Here is a 15,556-nt window from a genome sequence, read left to right on the forward strand (position 1 = left end):
CCCCACATTCCTTCTGCAACTTCAGATCCAGCGCCCCACATTTCCCTGTATCTTCAGATTTAACACCCCACATTTCCCCCATATTTTGAGATCCAGCACCTCACATTCACAGGTAGGTACCTTCATTTCCAGTGTCCCACATTTGCCCCGTACCTTCAGATCCAGCACCCCACATTTCCCTTTAATGTATTCCAATGCCCTACATTTTCCCCATCAGATCCAGTACCCCACATTTGCCCCGTACCTTCAGATCCAGCACCCCACATTTCCCTTTAATGTATTCCAATGCCCTACATTTTCCCCATCAGATCCAGTACCCCACATTTTCCTGTATCTTCAGCTCCAGCACCCCACATTTCTCCTGCTCCATTAGATCCAACACCCCACATTCCACCCTACCCCCCCCCCCCCATCAGATCCAGCACCCCACATTTCATAATTTGGATTATCAACTTTTAACTCTTAGCACTCCTGACCCCGGGACCAGAAGGGTTAAGACCTCTGTAGAGGGCAGCCTTCTATTTATAGGGGTCTGATCCGGTTTCTTGGATTGGTTCCCGGGAGAAGTGAGCGGTCCTCTCAGCTGTTCCTGGCAGGGGGTGTCCCTATAGAGAACTCTCTGGACTCTGTTGGGGGGTGCAGGGCTTTGTCTCGTATGTAGAGGACAGATGGAGGCTGAGGCGTTATTATCCTGAGGTTCAGTCTGAGGTTTTTTAGTGGCCCTAGAAGAGGATCTGCACAGAGGAGTCACCAGGCTCTCCGCAGGCTCCGCTGCCAGCATGCTGTGGTCTTTGCTGGAATTTCTCTTCAATCATGTCCTCCTGGTCACCATTTGCTGCTTTGTGGCCTCCACAGTGGTGCTGCAATGTATGACTCGAATCCGCAGCACCATGAAGATCGACCGAGCGCAGAAACTGAAGGATCAGGCTCTCCGACTGATGGAAAAACATGGCGGTGACTTCAGGAAACAGGTACTCTATAGAAGGAACAGGTATTCTATAGAAGGAATCGGTACTCTATAGAAGGAACAGGTACTCTATAGAAGGAACAGGTATTCTATAGAAGGAACAGGTACTCTATAGAAGGAACAGGTACTCTATAGAAGGAACCGGTACTCTATAGAAGGAACCGGTACTCTATAGAAGGAACAGGTACTCCATAGAAGGAACAGGTATTCTATAGAAGGAACAGGTACTCTATAGAAGGAACAGGTACTCTATAGAAGGAACAGGTACTCTATAGAAGGAACCGGTACTCTATAGAAGGAACATGTACTCTATAGAAGGAACAGGCACTCTATAGAAGGAACAGGTACTCTATAGAAGGAACAGGCACTCTATAGAAGGAACCGGTACTCTATAGAAGGAACATGTACTCTATAGAAGGAACAGGCACTCTATAGAAGGAACAGGTACTCTATAGAAGGAACAGGTATTCTATAGAAGGAACAGGTACTCTATAGAAGGAACAGGTACTCTATAGAAGGAACAGGCACTCTATAGAAGGAACCGGTACTCTATAGAAGGAACATGTACTCTATAGAAGGAACAGGCACTCTATAGAAGGAACAGGTACTCTATAGAAGGAACAGGTACTCTATAGAAGGAACAGGTACTCTATAGAAGGAACCGGTACTCTATAGAAGGAACAGGTACTCTATAGAAGGAACAGGTACTCTATAGAAGGAACAGGTACTCTATAGAAGGAACAGGTATTCTATAGAAGGAACCGGTACTCTATAGAAGGAACAGGTATTCTATAGAAGGAACAGGTACTCCATAGAAGGAACAGGTACTCTATAGAAGGAACCGGTACTCTATAGAAGGAACAGGTACTCCATAGAAGGAACCGGTACTCTATAGAAGGAACAGGTATTCTATAGAAGGAACAGGTACTCTATAGAAGGAACCGGTACTCTATAGAAGGAACAGGTATTCTATAGAAGGAACAGGTACTCTATAGAAGGAACAGGTATTCTATAGAAGGAACAGGTACTCTATAGAAGGAACAGGTACTCCATAGAAGGAACAGGTACTCTATAGAAGGAACCGGTACTCTATAGAAGGAACAGGTACTCCATAGAAGGAACCGGTACTCTATAGAAGGAACAGGTATTCTATAGAAGGAACAGGTACTCTATAGAAGGAACAGGTATTCTATAGAAGGAACAGGTACTCTATAGAAGGAACCGGTACTCTATAGAAGGAACAGGTATTCTATAGAAGGAACAGGTACTCTATAGAAGGAACAGGTATTCTATAGAAGGAACAGGTACTCTATAGAAGGAACAGGTATTCTATAGAAGGAACCGGTACTCTATAGAAGGAACAGGTACTCTATAGAAGGAACCGGTACTCTATAGAAGGAACCGGTACTCTATAGAAGGAACAGGTATTCTATAGAAGGAACAGGTACTCTATAGAAGGAACAGGTACTCCATAGAAGGAACAGGTACTCTATAGAAGGAACAGGTATTCTATAGAAGGAACTGGTACTCTATAGAAGGAACAGGTACTCTATAGAAGGAACCGGTACTCTATAGAAGGAACAGGTATTCTATAGAAGGAACAGGTATTCTATAGAAGGAACAGGTACTCTATAGAAGGAACAGGTACTCTATAGAAGGAACAGGTATTCTATAGAAGGAACCGGTACTCTATAGAAGGAACCGGTACTCTATAGAAGGAACCGGTACTCTATAGAAGGAACCGGTACTCTATAGAAGGAACAGGTATTCTATAGAAGGAACAGGTATTCTATAGAAGGAACAGGTACTCTATAGAAGGAACCGGTACTCTATAGAAGGAACAGGTACTCTATAGAAGGAACCGGTACTCTATAGAAGGAACCGGTACTCTATAGAAGGAACAGGTATTCTATAGAAGGAACCGGTACTCTATAGAAGGAACAGGTATTCTATAGAAGGAACAGGTATTCTATAGAAGGAACCGGTACTCTATAGAAGGAACAGGTATTCTATAGAAGGAACAGGAACTCTATAGAAGGAACAGGTACTCTATAGAAGGAACCGGTACTCTATAGAAGGAACAGGTACTCTATAGAAGGAACAGGTACTCTATAGAAGGAACCGGTACTCTATAGAAGGAACAGGTACTCTATAGAAGGAACCGGTACTCTATAGAAGGAACAGGTATTCTATAGAAGGAACAGGTACTCTATAGAAGGAACAGGTATTCTATAGAAGAAACAGGTACTCTATAGAAGGAACCGGTACTCTATAGAAGGAACCGGTACTCTATAGAAGGAACAGGTACTCTATAGAAGGAACAGGTACTCTATAGAAGGAACCGGTACTCTATAGAAGGAACAGGTACTCTATAGAAGAAACAGGTATTCTATAGAAGGAACAGGTACTCTATAGAAGGAACAGGTATTCTATAGAAGAAACAGGTACTCTATAGAAGGAACCGGTACTCTATAGAAGGAACCGGTACTCTATAGAAGGAACCGGTACTCTATAGAAGGAACAGGTACTCTATAGAAGGAACCGGTACTCTATAGAAGGAACAGGTACTCTATAGAAGGAACAGGTACTCTATAGAAGGAACCGGTACTCTATAGAAGGAACAGGTACTCTATAGAAGAAACAGGTATTCTATAGAAGGAACAGGTACTCTATAGAAGGAACCGGTACTCTATAGAAGGAACAGGTACTCTATAGAAGGAACCGGTACTCTATAGAAGGAACAGGTACTCTATAGAAGGAACAGGTACTCTATAGAAGGAACCGGTACTCTATAGAAGGAACAGGTACTCTATAGAAGGAACCGGTACTCTATAGAAGGAACCGGTACTCCTTAGAAGGAACAGGTACTCCTTAGAAGGAACAGGTACTCTATAGAAGGAACAGGTACTCTATAGAAGAAACAGGTATTCTATAGAAGGAACAGGTACTCTATAGAAGGAACCGGTACTCCTTAGAAGGAACCGGTACTCTATAGAAGGAACAGGTACTCTATAGAAGGAACCGGTACTCTATAGAAGGAACAGGTACTCTATAGAAGAAACAGGTATTCTATAGAAGGAACAGGTATTCTATAGAAGGAACAGGTACTCTATAGAAGGAACCGGTACTCCTTAGAAGGAACAGGTACTCTATAGAAGGAACAGGTACTCTATAGAAGGAACCGGTACTCTATAGAAGGAACAGGTACTCCTTAGAAGGAACAGGTACTCCTTAGAAGGAACAGGTACTCTATAGAAGGAACAGGTACTCTATAGAAGGAACAGGTACTCCTTAGAAGGAACAGGTACTCCTTAGAAGGAACAGGTACTCTATAGAAGGAACAGGTACTCTATAGAAGGAACAGGTACTCCTTAGAAGGAACAGGTACTCCTTAGAAGGAACAGGTATGCTATAGAAGGAACAGGTACTCTATAGAAGGAACAGGTACTCTATAGAAGGAACAGGTATTCTATAGAAGGAACAGGTACTCTATAGAAGGAACAGGTATTCTATAGAAGGAACAGGTACTCTATAGAAGGAACCGGTACTCCTTAGAAGGAACAGGTACTCTATAGAAGGAACAGGTACTCTATAGAAGGAACCGGTACTCTATAGAAGGAACAGGTACTCCTTAGAAGGAACAGGTACTCCTTAGAAGGAACAGGTACTCTATAGAAGGAACAGGTACTCTATAGAAGGAACAGGTACTCCTTAGAAGGAACAGGTACTCTATAGAAGGAACAGGTACTCCTTAGAAGGAACAGGTACTCTATAGAAGGAACAGGTACTCTATAGAAGGAACAGGTATTCTATAGAAGGAACAGGTACTCCTTAGAAGGAACAGGTACTCTATAGAAGGAACAGGTACTCTATAGAAGGAACAGGTACTCTATAGAAGGAACAGGTACTCCTTAGAAGGAACAGGTACTCCTTAGAAGGAACAGGTACTCTATAGAAGGAACAGGTACTCCTTAGAAGGAACCGGTACTCTATAGAAGGAACAGGTACTCTATAGAAGGAACAGGTATTCTATAGAAGGAACAGGTATTCTATAGAAGGAACAGGTACTCTATAGAAGGAACCGGTACTCTATAGAAGGAACAGGTACTCTATAGAAGGAACCGGTACTCTTTATAAGGAACAGGTACTCTATAGAAGGAACAGGTACTCTATAGAAGGAACAGGACACAAGAAATAGTATTTTTATTCCATCAGTGCCCGTCCTTTACAGCAGGGAGCCTCAAACTACGGCCCTCCAGCTGTTACAGAACTACAAATCCCATGAGGCATTGTAAGACTCTGGCATTCACAGACATGACCAGGCATGGTGGGAATTGTAGTTCCGGAACAACTGGAGGGCCATAGTTTGATGACCCTTGCTAGAGTGTCAGCTCTGCAGCCTATACTATCTTCCCTTCCCACCCTGATTGTCTTCTGCCTGCAAGTCATGGGGGAGTCGGTGATCGGGGGGGTCTTTGAAAGTTCTATCTGGTACATACTGATTGTGAAGATATTGGGATATCTTGAGGTGTATGGCCATGATTGCAGCCATTTCCTGGACTCTAAGCAGACAGCCTGCACTGCTCTGCTATAGGTTGGTGATATTCTCTCCATCATGGCTTCCATATTTATCCCATTCAGCCATGGAGTTTTATTTTATTAGATCTGTGATGAGCCTCTTCCATCCGTACAGTAAAATTCTGCAACCCTGAGCAACCAATCAGCATTCTCCTTCCATTGATCTGCCCGCTCCTCGCACAGAAGAGACATCTGGTTGCTATGGGTGATGGAAATGTAACATGAAGTTATTATTCTGTGTTCCGTATTGTTATAACCTCATGGAAACATCTATGAGTCTTCCAGGATTCGTCCTCCTGAGGTTGGTGAAGGTCGGAGTCAAAGTCTGAGGGGTGTCAATGTTTGATTGTTGGACTGAGGACATGAAATGGGGGAGTCTGGTAGAGATGTGTAGGGGGAAAATGCAGCAACTTTCATGGGTATTCAGCGTATTTTCAGGGACAGTTTGAGTTTTCTTGGGCTGCTTTTGTATTCCATATTATTTTACTTGTATGGCCTTGCCCAATATTCTGTTTTTTTGGGTTCTAAGGGTTGGACATTATTATTGTTTGTTTATTATTGGACAGTCTTATTTTTTTTATTGGGTTCTGGGTATTGGGCAGTATTTCGGTGTATTTTGTTATGGGTTTTGGATTTTATTTCGGTTTTATGGGTTCTAAGAGTTGGACATTCTTTTGATGTGTTGGGTTCTGGGTATTGGATTTGATTTTGGATTGTTGGGTTCTTGTTGGGTTGGACATTCTTTTTTAATTTTGGGTATTGGACCTTCTTATAGTTTTTTGTGTTCTGTGTATTGGACAGTCTTTTGGCGTGTTGGGCTCTAAGAGTTGGGCATTCTTTGGTGTGTTCTGTATTGGACATTCTTATGGTTTTGTAGGGTTCTGGTTATTGGACAGTCTTTTGGCCTGTTGGGTTGTTTGGTTCTGGGTATTGGGCAGGCTTTTGGCCTGTTGGGTTCTGGTTATTGGACAGTCTTTTGGCCTGTTGGTTTCTGGTTATTGGACAGTCTTATGGTTTTGTTGGGTTCTGGTTATTGGACAGTCTTTGGTGTGTTGGGTTCTGGTTATTGGAATGAATTTCGCAGTTCCATTCTAAGCTGAGACCGCAATCTCCCCGCCGGTAGCCGTGAAGGCATCAGGTGTCAGTGCACCATTCAGAGGTGTAAGAGCGTTATCAAGAAGAAAGGGTGCCGCTCACCAACCCAGAGACTCTGTAAGCAGGGTGAAACATGTCAGGGGTACGTGGCTGGAGCAACACTGGCTGAGGCCGCATTCATCTACAGTACATACTAATGCCCTGGGTTGGTGAGTGGCACCCTTTCTTCTCTTTGATAGGGTTTTGGGTATTCGACAGTCTTTTAGTGTGTTGGGTTTCGGGTATTATTCTGGTTTGTTGGGTTCTAAGGGCTGCACATTCTTTTAGCTTTTTGGGTATTGGACATTGTTATGGTTTTGTTGTGTTCTGGACATCATTTTTTTGGTTTCTTGAGTTCCAGGTATTATTATGGTTTGTTGGGTTCTAAGGGTTGGACATTATTTTGGTTTGTTGGATTCTAAGAGTTGAACGTTGTTTTTGTGTGTTGGGTATTGGACCTTGTGTCAGGGTCTGGGTCTGGATCTGAACCTGGGAACTGCTGTGCCACCTGATATGCTTGACCACTTCCTTGCAATTCCTTGACCACTTTGAATCTTGTTTCTCTTGAACTTTTAACTCTTTGCTCCTCCCATGAAGAGGTTTGTTGGGTTCTGAGTATTGAACATTCTTTTGGCATGCTGATTGCTTGGTTGAGCGCAGCATTTTAGAGTTTTTTCTTGGGTAAGCCATGAAGCTTTGTGTACAGAACATACTAGGCAGACATACTTTTGGACTGTTGGGGGGAGGCTATGCTGGATGGATTTTGGACCTTAAGTGGTAGACTTGTCCTATACTAAAACAGATTTTGGGTGTGGAGATCGGAGGATCTAATACTGATCTGATAACAACCCACTGATGAGTCATTGTGTGAAGATCATGGACAGTGGCCACCCCACCATGGACAGTGGTCACCCCACCATGGACAGTGGTCACCTCACCATGGACAGTGGTCACCTCACCATGGACAGTGGCCACCCCACCATGGACAGTGGTCACCCCACCAAGGACAGTGGTCACCTCACCATGGACAGTGGTCACCCCACCATGGACAGTGGTCACCTCACCATGGACAGTGGTCACCTCACCATGGACAGTGGTCACCTCACCATGGACAGTGGCCACCCCACCATGGACAGTGGCCACCTCACCATGGACAGTGGCCACCCCACCATGGACAGTGGCCACCCCACCATGGACAGTGGTCACCTCACCATGGACAGTGGTCACCTCACCATGGACAGTGGTCACCTCACCATAGACAGTGGTCACCTCACCATGGACAGTGGTCACCTTACCAGTCCTCAAACTGAGGTTTCAGACCCGCCAGGCTCAGAGTTAGTGGAGGACACATCATCCCAGATTGAAAACACCGGATGTTCAGATGAATTTGGTTTCATCTCCTAATAAAATAAAGAAAATGTAGTTGTAGGAAGATGAAACCAATTCCTCCTCATAGAACGTACGATGAGTTACACATTTTGTTATGTTATGTTCTTATTCCAAAATGGATTCAATTCATTATTTTCCTTAAAATTTTACAAACCATCCCCCATAATGACAACGTGAGAGAAGTTTGTTTGAAATCTTTGCAAATGTATTAAAAATAAAAAAGGAAATATTCCCATGTACATAAGTATTCACACCCTTTGCCATGACACTCAGAATTGAGCTCAGGTGCCTCCTGTTTTCACTGATCATCCTTGAGATGTTTCTACAACTTGATTGGAGTCCACCTGTGGCAAATTCAATTGTTTGGACATGATTTGGAAAGGCACACACCTGTCTATATAAGGTCCCACAGTTAACAGTGCATGTCAGAGCACAAACCAAGCCTTGAAGTCCAAGGAATTGTCTGTAGACCTCGGAGACAGGATTGTATCCAGGCTCAGATCGGGGGAAGGGTACAGACAATTTTTTGTAGCATTGAGGGTCCCAATGAGCACAGTGGCCTCCATTATCCCGGCCAAACTGAGCGATCGGGGGAGGGGGGCCTTAGTCAGGGAGGTGACCAAGAACCCGATGGTCACTCTGACAGAGCTCCAGCGTTTCTCTGTGGAGAGAGGAGAACCTTCCAGAAGAACAACCATCTCTGCAGCACTCCACCAATCAGGCCTGTATGGGTGTGGCCAGACGGAAGCCACTCCTCAGTAAAAGTCACATGACAGCCCACCTGGAGTTTGCCAAAAGGCACCTGAAGGACTCTCAGACCATGAGAAACAAAATTCTCTGCTCTGATGAAACAAAGATTGAACTCTTTGGCCTGAACGGCAAGCGTCATGTCTGGAGGAAACCAGGCACCGCCCATCACCTGGCCAATACCATCCCTACTGTGAAGCATGGTGGTGGCAGCATCCTGCTGTGGGGATGTTCTTCAGTGGCAGGAACTGGGAGACTAGTCAGGATGGAGGGAAAGATGAATGCAGCAATGTACAGAGACATCCTTGATGAAAACCTTCTCCAGAGCGCTCTGGACCTCAGACTGGGGTGAAGGTTCATCTTCTAACAGGACAACGACCCTAAGCACACAGCCAGGATAACAAAGGAGTGGCTATGGGACAACTCTGTGAATGTCCTTGAGTGGCCCAGCCAGAGCCCAGACTTGAACCCGATTGAACATCTCTGGAGAGATCTGAAAATGGCTGTGCACCTCCCCTCCCCCATCCAACCTGATGGAGCTTGAGAGGTCCTGCAAAGAAGAATGGGAGAATCTGCCCAAAAATAGGAGTGCCAAGCTTGTAGCATCATACTCAGAAATACTGGAGGCTGGAATTGGTTCCAAAGGAGCTTCACCAAAGTATTGAGCAAAGTGTGTGAATATGGTTCACGATAATATCCGCGCCAAGGAGAGATGCAATCTATTGCTAGATTTTTCTAGGAAATGGCTGCTGCCTACCTCTAAAATATGGACCAGTGGTCAATATTAAATCAATGTGGGGAAAGTGAGGTACCTGGCGCTGCCCTGTAGTAATAATATTAACGTGTGCTATATCATATATAAGGGGTTAATACATAAACATACATAAAGTGCAATATATAAACCAATAAATTATGTAAATGATTAATACATCAAAAAGCATATATTGTTGTTGAGGTGCCTTAGTGCAATAAATCAGTGCGCATCAATTTCATAAAGTGTATGTGCGCATATGCAAAAGGTGCTAATGGTGCTCTCAAAGTAATATTAAAAAATTATATAAACTGCCAGTTGATATCAATCATCACAATATATTTAAAGTGATTAAGTGCAATAAATCTGTGCAGCATAATTTACATAAAGTGCACGTGCGCCTGTGCTGCCATAATAGGTAGCACCTGCTGGTGCTGGCAGTAATATCCCAAACCACTAATAAAAATAAAAAATATTGAGAGTGGTAAAAATGGTCATTAAAATATACCAAATAATGAATAGTGAACTATAACAACAACTAATAAAAATAGTGTGTGCAAACAAAAGGGATAAAATAATATACGTGCAAGTGATAGACTCTGACTGTGAAAAAAATGTGATTATGTATGGTATATGAAATAGAAAAATTTATATATCTCTAGTGAGAAAAATTCAATCTGATGGGTGAATAGAAACAGAAATAAAGTTCATATAAAGTCCATAAAAAAGTGCCAAAATGAGCGTGGGCTATTGCGGTATTCAGCTCCGAGGGTGTTTTCCGTGGTGCTCCGAATATAAGGGTGTCAAGTGTGGAGACAGTGCTGCCCTTAATATCGACTATTGCCCGCACTCACCAGAAGTTTTCACCCCGACAGGGGTAATCAGCATATAACACCTAGATCTATTCCCTGGTCCTGGGTGGTCCCATAAGCTGATCCCTTTATAGTAGCCGTATATGCCGCTTATATTATGTGCCCCTCGCGCTCACAAGCCGTGGGTCTGTTATGGGGTTTAAAAAAAAAAAAAAAATGTTGCTTGTGTGTCTCACCTACCACATGTAAGTAAGAAACCTAGGTGACTGATACTGCATACACTATCTACAACCTGACAGTCAGTGCTGCTGATCTCTTGCTGAGTCTTTGAAGCCACATCCTGTCTACAGGGACAGAGAATTGCCACCCCATAACAGACCCACGGCTTGTGAGCGCGAGGGGCACATAATATAAGCGGCATATACGGCTACTATAAAGGGATCAGCTTATGGGACCACCCAGGACCAGGGAATAGATCTAGGTGTTATATGCTGATTACCCCTGTCGGGGTGAAAACTTCTGGTGAGTGCGGGCAATAGTCGATATTAAGGGCAGCACTGTCTCCACACTTGACACCCTTATATTCGGAGCACCACGGAAAACACCCTCGGAGCTGAATACCGCAATAGCCCACGCTCATTTTGGCACTTTTATATGAACTTTATTTCTGTTTCTATTCACCCATCAGATTGAATTTTTCTCACTAGAGATATATAAATTTTTCTATTTCATATACCATACATAATCACATTTTTTTCACAGTCAGAGTCTATCACTTGCACGTATATTATTTTATCCCTTTTGTTTGCACACACTATTTTTATTAGTTGTTGTTATAGTTCACTATTCATTATTTGGTATATTTTAATGACCATTTTTACCACTCTCAATATTATTTATTTTTATTAGTGGTTTGGGATATTACTGCCAGCACCAGCAGGTGCTACCTATTATGGCAGCACAGGCGCACGTGCACTTTATGTAAATTATGCTGCACAGATTTATTGCACTTAATCACTTTAAATATATTGTGATGATTGATATCAACTGGCAGTTTATATAATTTTTTAATATTACTTTGAGAGCACCATTAGCACCTTTTGCATATGCGCACATACACTTTATGAAATTGATGCGCACTGATTTATTGCACTAAGGCACCTCAACAACAATATATGCTTTTTGATGTATTAATCATTTACATAATTTATTGGTTTATATATTGCACTTTATGTATGTTTATGTATTAACCCCTTATATATGATATAGCACACGTTAATATTATTACTACAGGGCAGCGCCAGGTACCTCACTTTCCCCACAAAGGGTGTGAATACTTATGTACATGGCAAAGGGTGTGAATACTTATGTACATGGGATTTTTTTCCTTTTTTACTTTTAATAAATTTGCAAAGATTTTAAACAAACGTCTCTCACGTTGTCATTATGGGGGAAGGGTTTGTAGAATTTTGAGGAATATAATGAATTTACTCCATTTTGGAATAAGGCCGTAACATAACAACATGTGGAAGAAGTGAAGCGCTGTGAATACTTTCCGCATGCTCTGTATGTCCCACTAAATGGTTCTATGGGGCCGGCGCGCAGCAGCCTTGCAGTATGTGGACTTGTTGTGAACAGGATAAAGGGCTGACGTTTGTTACCTTGTCGTTATCAATCATCTGTTGCACCTGCAGGGCTCTAATGAGGAAAGTGGCAGGGTCTGCATCCCTTTAGACGTGATTTCCCTTTGGGAGTATCTCACCAAAAATGACATTCCTATTGCAGGGGATTACCAAAATCTGACTTGTGTCTTACTGCAGAGGTAGGGAAAATCTGTTCTCCCAGAGGTGGGTGCATTGTGTTACCGGTGTCTGTGTGCTGGGTCAGAGCTCTGCTCTTAAGGCCCGTACACACGTACCGATCGTCGGCATACAAACGTCGGCGGACGAAAGATCTGCCGATTGTACGCGTGTTAGTATGGTGCCTCCGACAGATGTCTGCGCACAATCCGCGGACAAAAGTCTTTCGTGCAAACATGAAAATTTTTGTCTGCGGACACCAGAACGGACGATTGTTCGCCTGTCAGTACAGAATTCGGCCGACAGACCGCAGATTTGCAAGACTGGGCATGCTCAGAAAATTAAAAACACAGGGAAAGTTAACCATTACATGACATCACTTCTGCAGTCAGCTGAAGTCTGCAGACAAAATTCTTGTGCTGTCCTTGTGCTGTCTTTGCACTTTTCAGCAGACACCGACATCCCGGGGAGAAAAGACGAACATTTGTATGCCGACCATCGGTACGTGTGTACGGGGCTTCAGTGTGTGTAAGAGATCAGATCTGCCAGACAGAGATCTGTGTGTGTGTATAGTGGCTTAGCAGACCAATCGGCAAACAAACTGCAGGTAGTGATAATATCCCCCCAATTTGTGTGTCTGGAGTGTGTGGGAAGAGGGATAACTCCAGGATATCACCTCCCAGGATAGCTTTTAGAATCTTGGAAGTGTGTGGGGATCACCTGGCTGCTTCTCAACCCTTAGGATGCCTCTGATTGTATGTAAGATTTGTATCTGCCTGTATGTGTCCAGCCAGCTGTATTTGGGTGATACGTCATCTATTGGTGGCCAGTGGTATTGCAGGTTGTGACAACTATCTCAGCTCACCTCATTCCTTCTACAACTCACTAAGTCTTGGCTGGATCAGGGAACTTGTAGTCCTCTCAACAATCTGCCAGCATGCTGGTCAATTTCAGAGGATCTCTATGGATGTCTCTATAAGTTTCTCCATGGATGTCTCTATGAGTCGGTCTATGGATTTCTCCATTGATGTTTCTATGGGGGTCTCTATAAGTGTCTTGATGGATGTCTCTATTGAGTGTCTCTATGGATGACTCCATGAGTGTCTCTTTGGATGTCTCCATGGGTGTCTCTATGGATGTCTCTATGAGTGTCTCTTTGGATGTCTCCATGAGTGTCTCTTTGGATGTCTCCATGGGTGTCTCTTTGGATGTCTCCATGGGTGTCTCTTTGGATGTCTCCATGGGTGTCTCTTTGGGTGTCTCCATGAGTGTGTCTTTGGATGTCTCCATGGGTGTCTCTTTGGATGTCTCCATGGGTGTCTCTTTGGATGTCTCCATGAGTGTCTCTTTGGATGTCTCTATGAGTGTCTCTTTGGATGTCTCTATGGGTGTCTCTTTGGATGTCTCCATGAGTGTCTCTTTGGGTGTCTCTATGAGTGCCTCTTTGGGTGTCTCTATGAGTGCCTCTTTGGGTGTCTCCATGGGTGTCTCTTTGGATGTCTCCATGGGTGTCTCTTTGGATGTCTCCATGAGTGTCTCTTTGGGTGTCTCTATGAGTGCCTCTTTGGGTGTCTCCATGGGTGTCTCTTTGGATGTCTCCATGAGTGTCTCTTTGGATGTCTCCATGGGTGTCTCTTTGGATGTCTCCATGAGTGTCTCTTTGGGTGTCTCCATGGGTGTCTCTTTGGATGTCTCCATGAGTGTATCTTTGGGTGTCTCCATGGGTGTCTCCATGGGTGTCTTTTTGGATGTCTCCATGGGTGTCTCTTTGGATGTCTCCATGGGTGTCTCTTTGGGTGTCTCCATGGGTGTCTTTTTGGATGTCTCCATGGGTGTCTCTTTGGATGTCTCCATGGGTGTCTCTTTGGGTGTCTCCATGAGTGTCTCTTTGGATGTCTCCATGGGTGCCTCTTTGGATGTCTCTATGAGTGTGTCTATGCATGTCTGTATGGATGTCTCCATGGATGTCTGTATGAGTGTTTCTTTGGGTGTCTCTATGGATGTCTCTATGGGTATCTATGGATGGCTTCATTAATAATAAAGTGACAGTTTTAGGCTCCTGCAATGAGTTTACTGGTGAGGATTGAAGGGGGGTTAATCCCAGGTGGGGGGTTGTTGTTTCTATTTTCTGCCCCCATTACGGGTGATATGACTCATGTTATCCGGAGATTATAGATGAATTATAATAAGAGGGGGGCGGGACTGGCAGAGGCTATTTCTGGCCCAATTGTTTGTGCCAGGCGGAGGGTAGTGCCCAGTCTCTCGTTGTCTGAGGACAGTGGCGCAGTGTTCGGGGAGATGCTGAGCTCTCTGCGATTCCTCCTGTCCGGAATGACGGTCACTCACCTGCTGGTGGCTGTCCTGTGCGCTGTAGTAGTTGGATTTCTGCTTGTACGATGGACGGATCGGAGGCGGTGTGATCAGAGGATTGGGAGCGCCGTGATGGAGAGAGAATGTTCCCTGCGGCTCATGGAGAAGGCTGTGCTGCAGTATATGGAGCAGGTGAGAGGGATCCAGGGGCCCCCACTATGGGGCCTGGGGACCCCCCAATTTCAGTGTTCTCTGTACAGCACTGCGGTATGTCAGAGCTATATAAATGTATAATAATAATAGTGTGTGACTGTAGTGGGGGTTCCGTGTATAGAACCTGCTGGATCATCTGTACCGTGTATAGAAGCTGCTGCATCTGTACAGTGTATAGAACCTGCTGCATCTGTACTGTGTATAGAAACTGCTGCATCTGTACCGTGTATAGAAACTGCTGCATCTGTACCGTGTATAGAACCTGCTGCATCTGTACCATGTATAGAGCCTGCTGCATCTGTACCATGTATAGAGCCTGCTGCATCTGTACTGTGTATAGAACCTGCTGCATCTGTACAGTGTATAGAGCCTGCTGCATCTGTACCATATATAGAGCCTGCTGCATCTGTACCGTGTATAGAGCCTGCTGCATCTGTACTGTGTATAGAGCCTGCTGCATCTGTACCATATATAGAGCCGGCTGCATCTGTACCGTGTATAGAGCCTGCTGCATCTGTACTGTGTATAGAGCCTGCTGCATCTGTACTGTGTATAGAACCTGCTGCATCTGTACAGTGTATAGAGCCTGCTGCATCTGTACCATATATAGAGCCTGCTGCATCTGTACTGTGTATAGAACCTGCTGCATCTGTACTGTGTATAGAGCCTGCTGCATCTGTACGGTGTATAGAGCCTGCTGCATCTGTACCATATATAGAGCCTGCTGCATCTGTACTGTGTATAGAACCTGCTGCATCTGTACGGTGTATAGAGCCTGCTGCATCTGTACCGTGTATAGAGCCTGCTGCATCTGTACCGTGTATAGAGCCTGCTGCATCTGTACCGTGTATAGAGC

The 15,556-nt window shown here is 44.2% G+C and overlaps 1 protein-coding gene across 1 annotated transcript in view; it reads left to right on the forward strand.

Annotated features, from left to right (window-relative positions):
* Nucleotides 1-714: 714 nt before the first annotated feature.
* Nucleotides 715-15,556, forward strand: part of LOC309543562 (vitamin D3 hydroxylase-associated protein-like) — a gene marked incomplete at its 3' end in the record, with an annotated part of 49,753 nt that continues 34,911 nt past the window's right edge. The window contains exon 1 of the mRNA XM_082276033.1: nt 715-971. Coding sequence (XP_082132159.1) covers nt 780-971 — 192 coding nt within the window. The 5' untranslated portion in view covers nt 715-779. The remainder of the gene's footprint in view (nt 972-15,556) is intronic.

Source organism: Pelophylax lessonae (genome assembly GCF_965119305.1).
Source record: "Pelophylax lessonae genome assembly, contig: HAP1_SCAFFOLD_214, whole genome shotgun sequence".
NCBI lineage: Eukaryota > Metazoa > Chordata > Amphibia > Anura > Ranidae > Pelophylax > Pelophylax lessonae.